The sequence below is a fragment of the Epinephelus lanceolatus genome, chromosome 24 (genome assembly GCF_041903045.1).
Source record: "Epinephelus lanceolatus isolate andai-2023 chromosome 24, ASM4190304v1, whole genome shotgun sequence".
NCBI classification, from domain to species: domain Eukaryota; kingdom Metazoa; phylum Chordata; class Actinopteri; order Perciformes; family Serranidae; genus Epinephelus; species Epinephelus lanceolatus.
In genome coordinates, this window is record NC_135757.1 from 5,539,132 (window position 1) to 5,557,425 (window position 18,294).

General features: G+C 40.5%; 1 protein-coding gene across 21 annotated transcripts in view; it reads right to left on the reverse strand.

Annotated features, from left to right (window-relative positions):
- LOC117249907 (inositol polyphosphate-4-phosphatase type I A-like) overlaps positions 1–18,294 on the reverse strand; it is a 96,748-nt gene that overhangs the window by 3,832 nt on the left and 74,622 nt on the right. For 15 of the 21 annotated variants that reach the window (XM_078165932.1, XM_033615738.2, XM_078165933.1 and 12 more), the window contains one exon: positions 13,315–14,043. The exons of the other annotated variants lie outside the window; for them this stretch is intronic. In XM_078165932.1, the coding sequence (XP_078022058.1) occupies positions 13,863–14,043 (181 nt within the window). In that variant the 3' untranslated portion in view covers positions 13,315–13,862. Of the gene's footprint in view, positions 1–13,314; positions 14,044–18,294 lie in introns of those variants that run through there. 21 annotated transcript variants of the gene reach the window in all.

Below are 18,294 nucleotides of genomic sequence, written 5' to 3' on the forward strand. Positions count from 1 at the left end.
GGGGCCCGGTGGAAAGCGATCACAGATGCAGCCGCGACGTATATTGCAAGAGATGTGGTGCCCATATATACCGTGGAAAAGCTGGGGTTAATTCACATGCTGAAAGTTTTGGACCCCAGGTACGTGCTACCAGGCCGCAAATATTTTTCTGAAAATAGATTTTAAGTAGGGGGGAAAAAAAATCAATTTAAATCGTGAATCGGATTTGTTGTGAAAAAATCGGAGATTTGAAGTTTTAGGTTTCCTCCCATAAGTTTAGGCAACAAAAGTACATGATTAGGTTTAGGAATAAACATCATGGTTTGGCTTAACATAGGTACTGCTCTTACTAATGTAATGTAGCATCATGTGATGTCACTAGCTAAGCATGCTACACATACCAAGGGTACAATGGTATTTAAGTAAGATTTTCAAGGTATGATACCTGTCTCAGCAAATATCAGTTTCATGGTATTATACAATATGTATTATTATCAGTCAGGATAACTCTTAAAGGAATGAAAATGGAAGGGTTATTTTTGGTTGAACAAACACTTGAAACCATTTTGTTAATGGAACTTTGTGTAAAAACTAAAGGTGAGATTCTTCATCCAGTTATTTTTTTTTTCCCATATCGTAGATAAGCAAATGTACATGTTATGATAACTGTCAACTTTTATATCATGGTACACCTTGAAACCTTGACTGACTTTTGGTTTCGGGAAATGAACAGCGGGCTCCCTGGTGAAAGTCCGGGGTTTGTTTGACCCATCCACCTCCCCTCCCTCCCACCCTATATGTTATCATTCTATGATAGCATCCCACAGCGTCAGAAACAATTACCACTCGGTGTGTATTGCACTGCTGCTAAGGGTCCCTCTGAACGTCATTGTCTGCTGCCGAGGTCCACTGATGACTGGTATATGACGAGTTGGGAGTGAGATCGGGCTGAAAGAGACCTTTCCCGTCGAAAAGGGCTGTCCGTTTGTCAGGTACTGAGAATACCAGTGGATAAATGAGACTTGGATTATACTGCATGAGCTCTATGAAAGTTGTTTCAGTGTAGTTTTGCTGTTGTTAGACTTCAGTTTATTCAAGAATTTTCTCCAACTATTTGGATTTTTCGTTCACCTTGTAGGCAACCCAGCCTTCTGGGGTAGACCTTCGAGTAATCCATTGAGTCAGATGATAAAAATGCAGTCTTCTGACTTCTGACTGCCAGATTAACAAAGTAATAATCATATTTTTCGTTTAAAAATGACCAGCAAGAACATTTGTTACTTAGGTTGTTGCAACTGATCACCAGCAGACGCCAGCTACATATCATTCAGACTGCTTCAGGATGAGTGAGAAACACAACACTGGAAAAACTGTGCAAAGAAACCAAAAAACTTCCAACACCATTCACACACACATCGACAAACATGTAAGAAAAGCAGAAGGAAAACACACTTAAAGTAAGATAAGGAAAAAGATGTTTCTGTAATGCAGAGAATAGATGATTAAATCAACCTTAGAGACCACAAAATATCATCAGAGTCTGGTTACACTCTGCAAGTGGAGGCAGAAAGACGTTTATTACAGCAGGAGTGTGGTGTTCAGGGACACACTTTCTTGGGTTTGTGGTACATTTAGAGCAACATGGGACGCAGCAAGGCTAAAGCTTTTCAACATTTAACTGCTACTGAGTGTTGGAGGAAAAGCACTGATTGCCAAATGTGGAAAAGAGTAAATAAAGACGATTCAACATCACAGATTTTGTTGTCTGCTGACCTGGGATCTGTCTCAGCAGGATTACATTAAACACCAAACAGCTGGAGATAATATACCCAAACAACCATTCCTAGTGACACTGTCTGTTCTAAAACAACAATAAAATAAAATAAATTTTGTTTAAGCAAATTTTTAAAAACTAAAATCCAAATTCTGACCCAAGAATATGTTGATTTGTCAAATACTGAAAGTAAACTTCATAATAATAACTTCCTTTTAACACTGCAGTCACTAATTACAATCATAGTAACACAATTATTCTCAATCAGCATGTTAAATGTGGTTTATCAGCCCCTCCAGGATGGTGCAATCACAATAATTAAAGCAAGGTCAACCAATCTCCATGAATTCTGCAGGACTCAATCTCAACTTCTTTGCAAATTTGTCAATCATCGTAGTTTCCTGTGAAACACGAAGCTCACTTTTTTGTTTCTGGTTGTGAATATGCAGACACGTGCGAGGCACTTCCCTGATGTTCTGCACAAAAGCGGGGGTAAACTGTTTTGCATCGCGTGCAACATTTTTTTCGGAAAACACCAGGAGAATGAAGGAGACACGTGGACAACAGATGAGTGTTGCACCAGATGTACTGCACGCGCTGAAAGAATCAAGGTGAGTTAGGTTTAATAGGGTTAGTGTCATCAAATAGTCCCTCCAGAGTGTCGCGATTAACGCAAATTCTCTGTGAATTTTGCGCGACCTTGCAATTTTGTCCAATCACCACAACTTTGCCGCAAATGTGACCACACACAGTGACAGGGCTAACTGTTAGCATCACATGGCTAAAGGCCCTGATACACCAAGCTGACGGTCGGCTGTCAACCAAAGTCGGGCCGTCGGTGAGTGTCTGTCGTCCTAGTTTCTCGGTGTGTCCCGCACCGTCGGCACTTCGGCGGCGGCTTTTCGGCCGATTGAGCATGTTGAATCGTTAGCGGAGCTTGTCGGTGAGAGAGGTCACTGTGATTGGCTGTTAAGGTTTTATTTCCTCGCCCCTGTAGCGAGTGAATCTGCCTGTAGTGAAACCGGGGCTAACAGGTGCTTCCTTCTGAGGAACCTAAATAACTAATCGGAGCTAGCTGGGAGGCTAGCGGAGTGTTAGCCGCAGCATGACTGGAGGGAAGCACAGCCAGTTAGCCTCCGCTAGCTTCCCAGCTAGCCCCAGCTCTCCGTTTGGATCCAACCGGAGCACCGAGCCCTGGTTTGTTATTCAGGTTAAAGTGGGAAGAAGCAGCGAGTTTGTCGGGCAGCTGAGTGAAGTGGAGCCTGTCTGGATGTAATAGTCCGTGGAGGTGCTGCGGTGCTCGGCTGCACAGGTAGGAAACCCCTCGGCTGACAGGATGTACCACTCTCACTCAGCTACTTTTTTTATCTCATGCATTCCTCGGACTTCCAATTTCCCTTTTTTGCATTATTTCCTCTCACGCAGGCACAGAACGTACGTGCTACTTGGCTGTCGGATGTAGTCTTTGTGGTGTGTTCAAATGCAACTGACACAGGGCGACGTGAGGCGACATAGACCACGGCTTTCGTCGCCGCTAGTTCTTTAATGTCGGCTTGGTGTGTCAACGTTACCTAATGGTTATTAACAGATTTAACGACAGAATCAATACGTATCAGTGTCTGAGTGGGATTAACAACTCTGTCGGATGTTAACCGCTGCTGTGGGGCTTCTGCAAAATAGCGGCAAAATTTGATGAGTTGGGATGAGATCACATTGAGTTGTGTTAGGTCGCGCTAACTGGACAGAGCAGCAACGGGTGACTGCCCCCTAATCACAAATAGATTCTAATACTGTGGGAAAATTTGAATAGTATTGAGCTCTAAATCCGTGAGTATCACAACTATTTTTGCAATTTTCACTTGCTCCAGCAATTTCATTGCAAACAAACAAAAGAGCCTAAAATATATATAGATTATTTTTTAGAAAAGCTACTATGAAATCAGACATTTCAGGCCACGACAATCCCTCGAAAAAAGGCTGCAAAATCTTGGAGGAACTGCCTTCGTTGGTAAAAGTTACTGAGACCACTCAGAGCAGTTTCATTCTCACTGGAACAAGTTGCCTTCGGTTTTAAAAGAAAAATATATGTGTATTTTTTTATATGGAAATTTCACCTGCTCCTGCAATTTAATTACAAAACAACCCCCCAAAACAAAACAAACACACAAATAAGCTAAAAAATATCGCAACATGCATTGCAAGCTTTCAGGAAAGCTGCTCTGAAATCTGAAATTTAAGCCTGCAACAATCACCCATCCAAAAAAAAAAAGTCTGCAAAATCCTGGAGGAACTGTTATGTTATGTTGTTTACAGAAGGGCTCAGAGGTTAAAAAGTGCACGTTGTTATTAAGTCAACAGTTTAGCATTAGCACAATTAACTTAACAGTCATTATAATCAAAACATATATATCTGCATATTATAACAAGACATATTCATATAAAGTGACGGCATGACAGATATGGCACAAGCATATAGTAATCACACTGTGCATGCATGTGTGTGTATGCACATCCATACACACACATGCATATATATTCTCTGCTTTGGAATAACTTAAGACAATATATAGCAAACATCTTAGGCAATACATAAATACAATTTATGTACAGGGATACAAATATATTCTCTGATATATATTAGGAGAAACAGAGAGAAGAATTAAAAAAGAATTTTTAGTGAGAACTTTAGTGTAATTAAACGTGTACGTATGGGGAATTAATAACGAGTATATCATTGATTGAAAATATTACCTCATTTTAAAACTAATTTTCACATAAAACAATATCCCTGCTGCTGAGTGATTACGTGATTATATATATTTGTATATTAGATGCATTTATATATCAGTTTTTACTTCTTTTAATTAAACTCAACGTAAAACTGTCTCACAGAGGTAGCTCTAAACTGGAGAGACAAGACACACATTTCTCACAATAAATAGTAAAAAAAAAACATGATTAATAGCAAATAAAAATTTAAATAAATTGTAGAAATAAAATAGAGACATTACTGTATGTTGGACCACATGGATCATTCTACTGTATAGGGGTCATGAGAGCACGGTAAACTCCCCAAGGAGGCTATTTCGGTCTGATCCATTTCCTTACTGGGTCGATGTTAATGAGACAGAGCCTCCGAGCTCCTGGGATGAGACTGACGCATTTGTTTAGCTTCACAGGCGAAGATATTGATCTTTACAATGCAGGTTTGCAACGTGAAAAGCAACCTGACGACTCTTGGTTTCTCATCCTAACTTTGAAGAGTGCCTAACACAATTTTTTTTTTTTATCCCTTTTATTTCCTAAATTGACTTTTTTTATAGCTTACATCTGTTTTCAAACAGTGTTTCACCTTTTTTTTGTCTTGGTCTGAAAATATAATTAATTAAATATAATTATTGTTTTCCAAAACAGTATAACAACATAAATAAAGCTGCAGGGTACACAGCATCACACAAACGTTCTAGGAAGCTCTATGGAAAGTGCATGGTTTGTAAGCAAAAGCATCTTGAACTTGAATTTGGGTGAGATTAGAGCTCAAAGAGTCTAGTCTAGACACTAATTAGTTGACTGACAGAAAGCTAATCAGCTCATTTGATAGTCACATAATTATTTTGAACTAAAAATGCAACGGATTATCTCCCAGTAAAATGTCCTGAAAAGCCTCGAAACAAGACAAACTTGACACGTTTTTCTCTCATTTCTAAGATGCGTGAACTTACACAGAGGCGGACTGCATTCAGACAAAGACGTCACATCTTTTCTGTCTTAAAGGGATTGTTTGGATGTTTTGAAGTAGGGTTGTAAGAGGTTCATATCCATAGTTAGTGTATTAGCAATAGCAGATGTCGGCATGTCCCTAGTTTGGAGAAGCAAGCCCGAGTCCAGCACGTAACGCTGTGGACGGGGGCAGCAGTAAAATGGATTTTAACGACCTAAAAAAGAAAATCAAGCATGAGATTGTTACAGTCCTGGAGGATTATTAATGTGCACCTCCTCCTGTACTGCCTTAATATGCACATTCAGCACATCCAATGCATCAAAACATTGTTTTCTAGTTGGAGCCGCGCCTCGTTTTCAAACTGTAAATGAACAATGACAGCAATATAGTCCACGATGAGCAGCGCTAAAATCAACCTGCGTAGTTGTCCCTCCATTGTGACATTAGAAAGTGTCACATTTATCTTGCAAGTGTACTCTTCTTCAACGTTTGCTTTACTTCCTGGATTTTTCCCACGTGGAAATTCTGACCAATCAAGAGCAACTTTCTTACAGAAGGCATTTGATCTGGTCCGCTTGTAAATGCTGCCGTGAGAACACGAACCAACTCTAGGCAATTACGCCCAATTCGGATGATTCGGACCAAAGCAAGACATACTTCCGTTAGTACACTTCCATGTGCACTATGTACTCATTGGCGTGGTGTGCGAATTTCGACAGGGTAGTGTTGTCTCAAACCAAATACGGCTGTTGTGCACTCACCGGAAATGACGACCGCAAATTAGCTAGTTAGCAAACTAGCATTAGCATTCGCGTTATCATTCGCGGTACAAAATCATTACAGACTGTTAAATTAACCCAATAAACATACTGCTAGCTTATACCCGACAACAGTATAGTGGTGCTTATTGCAAAAAACATATGTATTTTTACAATGCAGCGACGTTCACGGTCGCACAGTCCTCGGCCGCTATTTCCAGTTTGAAAAGTGGTCCCTCCCCTTCCGCTACGTAGCCAAGATGGCGACCACTGAGGGCGAGAAGTGTCCATAGTTCTATGTGCTATGTCTAATCTATAAGTAGCTTATACAACCCCACTTCAAAGAATCCAAACTATCCCTTTAATCTCTTTGCAAACTGAACTAACCTGTTAAAAACCTGACTGAAGCATTTGGCACAAGCATGGGTACATTCCTCATTCATTCACCAAACAGCTTGACTACAACTCGACTCTATAAAGCTAATATCAACTGTCACAGCTGCAGTCTGTACCAGTTTGTCACCATCTGAATAAATGTAAACTGGTACACATAAATGCTCTAGAGGGTGTAGAACCTACAGCACTACACTGCATAATCAAACCCCTGAATATCCTACTAGCAGTACATTCCAACATCAGCCAATTAGAAGCTGCATCCCTAAAACACAAAGACTCAACTCTGTCAATTGGTGGGACGGAGCTGAGCTTAGCTGCATTGGTGTCAAAAGCTGCAGAGCAGATGTGGGTTGAGTTACTGGCTCGCTGTATCCGGCGCGGCACACTGGGGCCAATTTGTCTGCAAAGTGCCATCACTGGCCACTCAAGACAGGTGAAAGTAAAACAGTCTCAGGGAGTGACAAGTGTAGAAGCACTGGTGACATCAAACATGTCACTGCTTTTACAAAGTGAAGTGGAGCCATAATTAACACCTCAGCCAGACTAGGACAGCTCAAGGGCATCGAGAGCTCAAATAATAACGTGTTTTCAGGGATAATGGGACACGAGACTTGCAATTAAAATCTACAACTGCATTTTAGGCTTATACAGCGTATGATTTTAGGTCGCTATAAACTTTTGTAAACCAGGGTAAGGATTTTCAGAAACTAGTGTTAACACGTAAACAAGAAAAACAGGCGTTTTGGTTTATGACGTCATGGTGTGCACTGTTATCTCCTTTATGAGGCGCCACAAACGAGGCAGACTTATGTGCAATGGTAAACGTGGCCAAAATAGAGCTGGTTCTGACTTTGCAAACAGGACGTACTGAGGAACAGAGGCATCATCATCACTGCTTCAGGAAGACTTCTAGTAATAGCTTTTTTCCAGGCTTCTGTTTGGGCCAACATCTTTTTCTTTGGCTTTATGTAGCATTAGCTATATCAACTCTTGGTTTGGCATGCTCTTGATAGCACTACAATTGCCTTTTTGCGTTTTTATTTGGACGAAAATTTGTGTATGGATGTTGCTGGTGTGAGTTTGGAGTTGTGTTTTTGTTCTAGCGTGTACAGAGATATTTTGGAAAGCAACCCAGCAAGCAATAGTCGTGAATTATACGTATTGGCTATATTTAGCTCCGATTTAGTCTAGCTACATGTAACCCAAATCTAGCCGATTTAATTTTGAAATTGATTAAATGTAATTTTCGCCATTGCAGATGGCGTGCGGTATGATATTCAATCACGTATGGAGAGTCAACAGTCATTAAAATATGTTTATCTACATTTTTTGGACATGGTCTCTACATAGCCGTATAATTGATGACGTCTACACTTTGGCTATGGTTAGACATCTACCAAATTTTCACTGTCAGCCCAAATTCAGCTGTGATTTAGCCTATGTCAGGTCTTCATGTAGACGGCTATTAGATGTTTTTTAAACCAAAAAATGCTTGCTGGGAAAGGTCATGTCGACAGACTTTTTTCTTTCAGAAAAAAATATACTATATACTTGCCTACGTGGCTGCGTAGGATTTTTTCCGACTCGTGTGATCCAAACATTACCAATAACTCCAGAGCATTGTTATATCCAAAAGTTAAAAGAAATGTAGTAAAAATGTAATGATTTCCCAAATTCACGTTTTTGTCTAATGAAATATTCGGCTTCAATCGTATTTGTTAGCATTTAGCCCCTTAAAAGCAATATTTTACTGCTGTCAAAAACGTTTGTTCTCCAGCTTGCATCGGCATTAACGAGGAGGTGTAGCTGTTAGATTAGCAGTAATCCAACAGCACTATAAATTACAGTTTATCATTAAAGAAAATTGATTAAAAAAAATAAAATAAAGATGAATCACTTTATTCAATTTGAGGATTTTGTTTAAGGATTTTTTGGTTTTAAGGGTGATGATGTCACAAAAGGTGATGACAGCTTCATTCAAATACCTCAATAGAAAGTTCAAATATTAAAATAAAAATTAAAAATGAATAAAATAAAAATATATAAATAAATGATATGCAGTAGAGCCTTATTATTAATATAATTAAATTATTTTTTTTGAGTATGCCACTGAAATAATTACAACTACAATCATTAAAAGCAGGAGTGATAAAATATTATTTTATATACCCAAAGATATTTGACTCTTAACTGTCTATTTGTATTCTTGTCAATTTGGCTTTAATGTTATCTACATAGATAAACTGTATTTGCGTACACACTTTTTGGACTTCGTAGCTTCAACTCAATACCAGTCTCTGTTGGTTATCTGTGCTATTTAAAAGACTTTGAGTTTATGCAACAAAGTTTACCCTGAATTCTGGCGTAATCATCTTAGTCTGGCTGAAGTGTTTCCATGAGTTCAGTTCATTTATCTTGGATACAAAGTTTGACACTCTTTAATCCTAAATGTAACCACTGTTCTGAGACATAATTAAAAAGACAATTTACTAAATAGATTGACACATTTTTTAACCTGATAATTTTTTAACCCTAAAGTTTGGGGAGTCAAAATCATACATTAAACTGCATGTAGACGAGTCACAACTGACCCAGATCTGCTGCAAAGTGCACAGGCTGAAGTAGAAGCAAACAAGCTCCTTCTACTAAAAGCAGGAAGACCTAAAAAAATAAAATGAGCAAATACTGCCAGAAAATAATAATACATAAGCCAGAGTAAGCTTACTTCAGTTTGGCATCAAATAAAAGCTTTTGTTTCCTCCACTTTAGCTTGTAGGGTGCAAAAGCACACGGAAGACAATGAGCTCAACATATTGCACAAATGAAATAAGAGAAATAGATTTTTGTTTATGATAGCTACTATCAACAATAACTCTTTCCTGAAAGCAAATATTTATATATATAATCTGCATATCTTTATACATATTCACAACTCAGGTGTCACGTCTGGCCTGTCGGTTAGTGTGAACGGAGAATAAGGCAGAGCAGCTCACTGACAGTCACACAGGTCATGAATCTGTCCACTAGAGGGCGCTATGTACCGCAAATGTATCTGTGAGATTTAGATGAGTGCACTGATGAGTCCATTTTCTAAATCTTGCATATAAACCATTTGTACTGTTGTAAAACCATCCAGATGTTTTCTATTTCTGGACTGGATTCAAAGACATTTAACAGATGCATCACACACGATTCTGTGTTCACACTAAGCCTGCCGAATTTGTCGGTTCAGCATTTTTCACACCAAAAAAACTGAGCTTTCCAAGAACCATGGATGAATCTGGGAATGGCAGCCTTGAAACTGTTCACGTTAACACATTTTTCACCCCAAAACAACTGAATCGTCAGGATAAATGTTAGAATTGCCCGTTTCTGCAAACCACAGATACCTCACATTTGTGCGTTATTATGTAGCGGATACATTAAAACTTTTTCAACAACAATGTGGTTAGCGTGTGGTTATGTTTCGGCACAAAAAAACACTTTGCTACGGCTCAGAAAAGATCATTTTTTGGCTTACAATACTTGGTGTTTAGTGGAAACACAGCAATGTCTGGTGAAAAAACAACCACGTTTGTGTCACTGTCCCCAGTAGAAACACAGGAACCCTTGACAAAAAACATCCAAATTTGATGGCTAAAAAGCTGCTGGAAATGCAGCGATGTGTTGGTAAAAAACAACCACTTTTTGTGGCATATCCTGGCAGGAAACACAGCATCATCTGGGTGAAAAAGTGTTTTTTATAGCACTATTTTGGGTGGAAATACAGTGAATGGTTGCTAAAAAACAACCAGGTTTGGTGACTGAAAAGCAGCTGGAAATGCAGCAATGTCTGGGTAAAAAACAACAGCTTTTTGAAGCATATCATGGCAGGAAATGCAGCTTCATCTGGGTGAAAAAAAAAAAAAAGTGCTTGTCGTGGAAGCATCCCTGGTGGAAACACAGTCAAGTGTTGCTAAAAAACACCCAGGTTTGGTGACTAAAAAGCAGCTGGAAATGCAGCAATGTCTGGGTAAAAAACAACAGCTTTTTGAAGCATATCATGGCAGGAAACACAGCTTTGTCTGGGTGAAAAGAGTTTTTCGTAGCACTATTTCGGGTGGAAATGCAGTGAATGGTTGCTAAAAAACACCCAAGTTTGGTGACTGAAAAGCTGCTGGAAATGCAGCAATTTCTGGGTAAAAGACAACCACTTCTTGTGGCATATCCTGGCAGGAAACGCAGCTTCATCTGGGTGAAAAATAGTACTTGTCGTGGAAGCATCCCTGGTGGAAACACAGTCAAGTGTTACTAAAAAACACCCAGGTTTGGTGACTAAAAAGCAGCTGGAAATGCAGCAATGTCTGGGTCAAAAACAACTGCTTTTTGAAGCATATCCTGGCAGGAAATGCAGCTTCATCTGGGTGAAAAAATGCAGGAAATGCAGCAATGTTTGGGTAAAAAACAATCGCTTTTTTGTAGCATATCTTAGATAGAAACGCAGCTCTGTCTTGGCAAAAAAACAACAGCTTTTCGTGGCACTACCCCGGCAAGAAACACAGCAGTGCGTCGCTAAAAATGGCCAAGTTTGGTGGCTGGAATCGCTGCATTGACTCACAACCCCTGATTATGTTATTTGTTGGTGTCTGCTGCTTGGCGGGGGTCAGCTCATATCCTACATCACTTGATAAACGTTAATATACGTATGAAAAGTACAAATGAAACAAAGCTTTGGTTTGCAGAGGCGTACAATGTGTTTTCTTCTGGTGACTTGGCTGCCGAAAATTGACCTAAAATGGTCTCTAGAGTGGGTAAAAACTTGATGATGCAGACTGGGTGCTGCTCAATCAATCAGTTTTGTTTCCCAAATGTCTCCTGGAGATCTTCCGTCCTGCATGCTTTCTCCCTGCTCCAACACAGCTGATTCAAATGATGACAAACTGACCAGTTAAATCAGCTGTGTTGGAGCAGGGAGAGATCTAAAACATGAAGGATAAGGGCTCCTCCAGGAGTAGGTGTATCTATGGTCCCCTGCTTACAATCCTCTTTATAGGACACATTAATAAAACCGTTAAAAGTGTTCTCAGTAATGTTTCCCTGGGTCAATATGTTGAAATCACACACCTGCAGCTTATAGCTTACTGATGTTATACTCCCTTAACATACACTGACCACGTTTTCATGCACACTAATATTCCAGAATATGACAATATTCTGAATCTGATATGAGTCATGTCGCATATTCCCTCTGGCTAATCTGAATCAGGCCTTTTTCCAGGCACGTCTGCATGTAAACAGGAAGATTAAAGGAAAACTGATTGGTTGATTTTCATTAACCATGTAAACATCTGAGCAGGAATATTGTCTTTCAGAGTGAGGGCAAAATTGTAGCATTTTGTGCATGTAAACATAGCCAATGATATAGTATTCAAGTCACAAGGGATTCCCGTGTTTACGGAGCTGTAACCACTGGTCGATTAAAGGGATAGTGCACCCAAAAATGAAAATTCAGCCATTATCTACTCACCCATATGCCGAGGGAGGCTCAGGTGAAGTTTTAGAGTCCTCACATTACTTGCGGAGATCCAAGGGGAGAGGAGGTAGCAACACAACTCCACCTAATGGAGGCTGACGGCGCCCCAGATTCAAACGTCCAAAAACAGATAATTGAAACCACAAAATATCTTCATACTGCTCGTCCGTAGTGATCCAAGTGTCCTGAAGCCCCGACATAAAAAGCACACTAAGTCGGCGCGGTGCACAGAGAGGCAGTTACAGGCTACAGTGAGGCTAAAAACAGAGTTCAAATGACGTTTTTCCAAACAGCTTTTTATGTCGGGGCTTCAGGACACTTGGATCACTACGGACGAGCAGTATGGAGATATTTTGTGGTTTCAATTATGTGTTTTTGGACGTTTGAATCTGGGGCGCCGTCAGCCTCCATTAGGTGGAGTTGTGTTGCTACCTCCTCTCTCCTTGGAAACTTCACCTGAGCCTCCCTCGGCATATGGGTCAGTAGATAATAGGGTTGGGTACCGTTTATAATTGAACCGATACAGTACCGGTACCGGTATCTGGAATTTGGTACCGGTACCAAATGGTACCTTATTTCGGTACTTTTTAAAGTCTAAACTTCTCAGTTTCAACATTTTATTGAGAACATTTAGGAACAGTGCTGCAGGTTAACTTTTGTCTGCACATGCATTTATTTTGAAAATTCAATAAAAAGATTTAAATAGAAATAAATACAATTCCTTAAACTGGAAGTGTTTCCCCCGCCTGCCTTGCACGTTGCATCGCAAATATTGCAGCGAGCGCTGTCTCCGTCGACTGGCGTGAAGTGCAGCCAGACTTTGGACCGCTTTCGGCTCACCATTGTTGCTGAGTCTGAGGTGCGAGTCATGTGCTCTCGCTCCACCTCCACCTCAGGTACCGAAATTTGGCACGATTCATTTTAAGTGAATCGGTACTCGGTAGTACCGACGTGAATCGGTACCAAGTACAACAAGTACCGAGTTTCGGTACCCAACCCTAGTAGATAATGACTGAATTTTCATTTTTGGGTGCACTATCCCTTTAAACGATTAACAGAAAATCAATGCCGACTACTTTGATCATCGGATATTCATCTTGGAAATTTTCCGTTCGCCATGTAAACAGCTTAGTAGGTTACAGTCTTTTCCAGAATAATGGCAGGAACTGGAATATTTTGTGCATGTTACAGCAGTCAGTGATACCTCCACAGTGGACCTGGAGAACATAGGATCAACGCCCTCCTGGAGAAGTTTGGGAAACACTGATTTCGGTGTGGCTAGAGATCGTTCTGAAAACATTAGCGTGGATCACACATGTACATCTGTTTTCAGGTGTAGCAGGCTTAGTGTGGACATCGAGTGCGGTCTAAACTTCATGTGGAGCCTCAAAAAGTAAACCTTAACATCTGTGCTGATATTTTTCCAGGCTTGCCCACCACGTGTTTTGGAAGCTTGAAAAAAAGGAAGAACAACAAACAGGTGTCCATAAACAAAACAAAAACAAGAGGCGGGGTTTTGCCGTTGATAAGTGGGGGGGTCGGTTGTGTAAAGCCCTTAGTCAGGGTAGGACAGTGTGTACATGCTGTACAGCATCAGTGTGCATGATTTACACACAGACTCACAGGACAGTGGCACAGTTTCAGAAACACCCTCGGGAGTCAGTGTGGATTATTCCCACCCCTCCACAGTCACTCCGAACAGAGGGAGCAGCTCGCTGCTTTTCAGCTGCAGCGGAGTTTGGCCAGGAAATAAGCCACGCTGAGGAAGATCCACACCACCAGGAGGTTGGGGCTGAAGGCCAGCAGCGGCAGCGAGTACAGGAGGCTGGGGTCCAGCCGGAAGTCGCGCACCGGCAGCAAGCCGCTCAGGTTCTTCTGGATCACCCCCTCCCTCGTCCCAATTCTGCCGAGTCACGGGGAGGTGGGAGGGAGAGGAGGAGGTGTGGAGCAGCAAAAAAGGTTGGAGGGAGAAAATAAAAGCAAGAGACGGGAACAGATGAAGAAAAAGTATAAAGGGAATTAGGGGAAAAGAGGAGAGGAAATAAAGATTGCAAGAAGGGAAGGAGAGGAAGGAAGCGTGTCGCAACAAAGCCAAAATAAACAGATGGCACGTACGTACGCATGCACAGAGGTGAGATGGCAAATTAACAGGGAATACCGGCGAAAAATCACAGTGACAGAGAAAACCACCGCCACGATGACAGACAGCAGTTTCCATGGTGTGACATCAGAATAAAAACCGCATGTAGGGTCCCAAACAAATGGAACACAAAAGAGCCAAATCACAACAAAGTCAAACACGCGGGGAAACAGAGGAAGAGGAACAAAGAGAAAGAGAAAAAAGAGAAAATTAAGAAAGATGTTTCCACGTCTTTCAGAGGAGGAAAGAAGATAAGAAAAAACAGCAATGGCTCTCCATGTTTATGTGCTCTAAGACATGGCGTGAAGAGGGAGGAGAGGGCGGTTTCACTTGTGACAGAGCCAACATGCGGAGAAACACCCTGCAAATTCAAGGGATGAGGCGACATTTTGAAGTCGTTCAAGCTGTTGGACGGAAGGACATGCTAACAAAGCTAACATGCAGCAAGCATCAGCAAGCAGACGTAACTTCAAAATATATTTAAGGGTGTTTCATATTTCACCTTATCTATATACAGTGAGGGGAAAGGGGGTAATGGAGGGGAAATCTGAAGGGAAAAGGGCACAGTATCTCAAAGCTTCTTCCAACATGCATCACAGCTCAAAACGAGCGCAAACAGAAACAAATGAAGCTGCGTTCATGCTCGTCGGCTGATAAAGGAAGAAGGGAGGAAAAAGGGAAAGATGTGAGGAGGAGAGAAAGGTGGAGAGATGTCGTGTCATGCGAGTATCTGTGTGGCAGTGCAACTTTATTGAGCACAAGTACAACGCAGACAGGTGTGGTTACAGCCTTTTAAACAGTCACATAAAACTCCACTTGGAACACACAAAGATTTTTTTGACACAAAGATACAAACACTTGGGTATAATATAAACCTATTTTCTTCCATGTTGAGTTGCAGACAGCACATTTGCTGTAAAAACATGGATCAATATCAATAAAGAAAGCTCTGTTCGGGAATATAAATGAATACGTCTGCCACTGTCTCCTGTCTTTTATGATAGTGGTTATTTCTGTCAGTAGATGTCTTTTTTCAGACCACAAACAAAGCTTTGTTAAACGTTTTCAGACGCTGGCATTCAGTGTGTTTCCTTTCCTCAGTTGCAACATGAGGGACATTTATTCAAAACTTCTTGTTCTATTCAAAAACCTGGACAAAAACAAAACTATTCAAGACATTTTCTCTTGTTTTTATTTGCTGTTTTTACCAGTTTAAATTTTTAATTAATGTTTCTGAAATACTTCACCTCCCAAATGACCATTTATGTATCAGTTACTCACTCTGTGTTACATTGAATTCATCAAGAAAACTTAGGTTTCCTCACATGCCTCTACGGTGATCGGAGAATCTAAAAACTGTAAACAGTAATTTTACCTCACTGAACACAGGAGCTGCTGGTCCACCACTGCCTCGATCACTTAGTTTGTGCTATTGTGTGACTTTGGTGTTTTAAAGGGTTAGTTTGGATTCACCAGAGTCACCCAATAACACTAACAAACTAACTGATCGAGGCAGCGGTAGACCAGGTAAGTAACTGTTTTTGTCAATGGAGTCAGGCTTTGAAGAGAGCATAGTGAGGGGTGTAAATGACATTTGACAGGACAGCCAATACAATAAATGATCAAACTTTGTCTTGACTTTGTTTATAGATTTTTATATTTAAAATTAAAACTTCATATACACATTAATCACAGTATATTTAATTATAGCTGCTGCGCAGCGATGGGTCGGGTCCGGGCATTTTTAGGCAATTCTGAGCAACAAGCAGAAGAATTGGAAGACATTTAGGAATTTAGCAACACAATCTGCCTTTTGCATCAGCTGAGGCTTGAACTCACAACCTCTGAGACTAAGAATCAATTTCTATCTCACTGAGCTAATTAGTCAGTGACAATTCATGTGTAGCTTCACAAATTGACTAAGCCAGATGTGCAGGTTTAGCAGCCGTCCATGCATGGAAAAGCAGATTTCAAACCACTGTAAAAAATTCAGTTATCAAAACAAAAATCTGAAAATACACATATTGCATCTAGACAGCATGGAGATGTTGGTAATTTGTTTGTAACAATGATTGATTTGCTCCATAAGTGAAAAACTGATGTTTAAAAATGCCATTTTTACATTGACTCCAATTGTTCACATGAGAGCGAAATTCAAAATGCTGTCAAAAATTCAGTTTTTGAGATAAAATTCTGAAATTTGCCACACATCATCTAGCATGACTCTAGAATTTTGTCATTTGTTTTCATGAACACTGAAGATTTATTTAGCAAGAATTTTCATGTATATGTTTACAGTACCGTTTACAGTCAAACATTTTGATGCACTGTAGGCTCAGTTTTTGATAAATCAAAAATCTGAGAAACGTAGTTTGTGTAAGACAGTCTGAAGATGCTCTGTAGCAAGTTTGGTGTCAATTGAGCAAAAATTGTGGGAGGAGATAGGTTTAAGAAGTTTTACAGTTTTTGAAAAAAACAGAGTGATGAACTTCATAATTTTTAATAGGTTTAAATGTACAAAGGTTTCTTCAGTATTGGAGCTACAGTTTGATGAAAGTTGTGAAGTTGTAGCACGTATGGTTGATTTGTTATGAATTTTCAAAGTTTTGAACTTTAGACGCTTGCTGTAGCGCCACCACTCATTGGCTTGAGTTTACAGCTGAGGATATCTGGCATGAGACTGGACCTTTGTGCAAAGTATGATTTCCTCGGAAGAAGAAAGAAGAAAGAAGAAAGAAGAATACCTAGGATTACATTAGTGTCACCCTAATGAACAATATTTCATATTTACTGAGGCCTAGTCCACACGGACCCCTGTACTTCTGAAACCAAAGTTTTTCGGGCTCCGGTTTCCAAAAAAAATTGGTCCACACGAGTGGTGTGATTCAAAAATATGATATCAACACAAAACCGCAAAACCCGCTACCAAGTGTTAGAATACACATGCCAGTGGGTGGCGATGTAACTTCTAACAGAAAGGCCATTTTAACCAATCAGAAGTCAGAGTCAATATCGGAATAGGGAAGTGCGGAAAATAAAAACAACCCAAACCTCAAAAGTCGTGTAGTTGAGGTAGCTAGCAACAGGAGCAGCCTCCTTCGTTGGTTGTTCAGGTGCCTCTGCTGTTGAATTAGGTCGAGCAGCTGGATATGCCATTCAAAGAGAGCAGATAGCACGCTCACAAATAAAGTTAGCACCAGCATGTTTGTTTGGTCTGCCATTTCACTAGCTATTTACCGTCGCTCTGACATCAAACAATGGAGACGGGTAATAAAATACTGCGGTCATCCTATCTACATGCAACTACTGGCACCAGAGTCTTCCAAGAACTTCACCCTGGTTTCAGGGGCCCAAAAGTGCGGTTGAGTAAGTGCACTCACGCCCTTTTTGGCCCCAAACAGAGGTAAATCTTTTGGTTTTAGAATTTACAAATGCCCTTTAAGTAGCAGAAAGTCCTCACCAAGAGCTTTCATTTAATTTATATAACTCAGTTTTGCCCAGAATGTCACATGTGGACCCTTTTGGACCCACACGCTCACTCTGAAGTTGTCGAAAATGGCAGATGCCAACAAAAAGAGCTGTCCTTTCACGTTGGTATGATACATGGCCAGTCACCGTTATTGTTTAACAGCGCCTGGCAGAGTCAGGGGGAAACGCGGCAGGACAACAACGAAAGTTAAGGCAGCAAAAGTCCGAGTATGTAGGGCGGGAGGACGTCATATCTCGACGTGGAAAGTCCATAACCAAATGTCAGTATGTGACGAGGCTGGAATGGGAATGTGTGGCTTTGGTACTCACCCCTCGATAGATAAGTTTCACTTTAAGTCAGAAAGGTCTTTGCGAAGGATTGAGCATACGACTGGATAAATGAGACTTGGATTATACTACACGGATGTTTTGATATAGTTTTGCTGTTGTTAAACCTGGACGTCTATGACTCACGTGTTTTGATTCTTCTGTCACTGCAAAGGCATACCGGAAAAACAAAGTTTTCTTTTCAAATTCAATGCAACA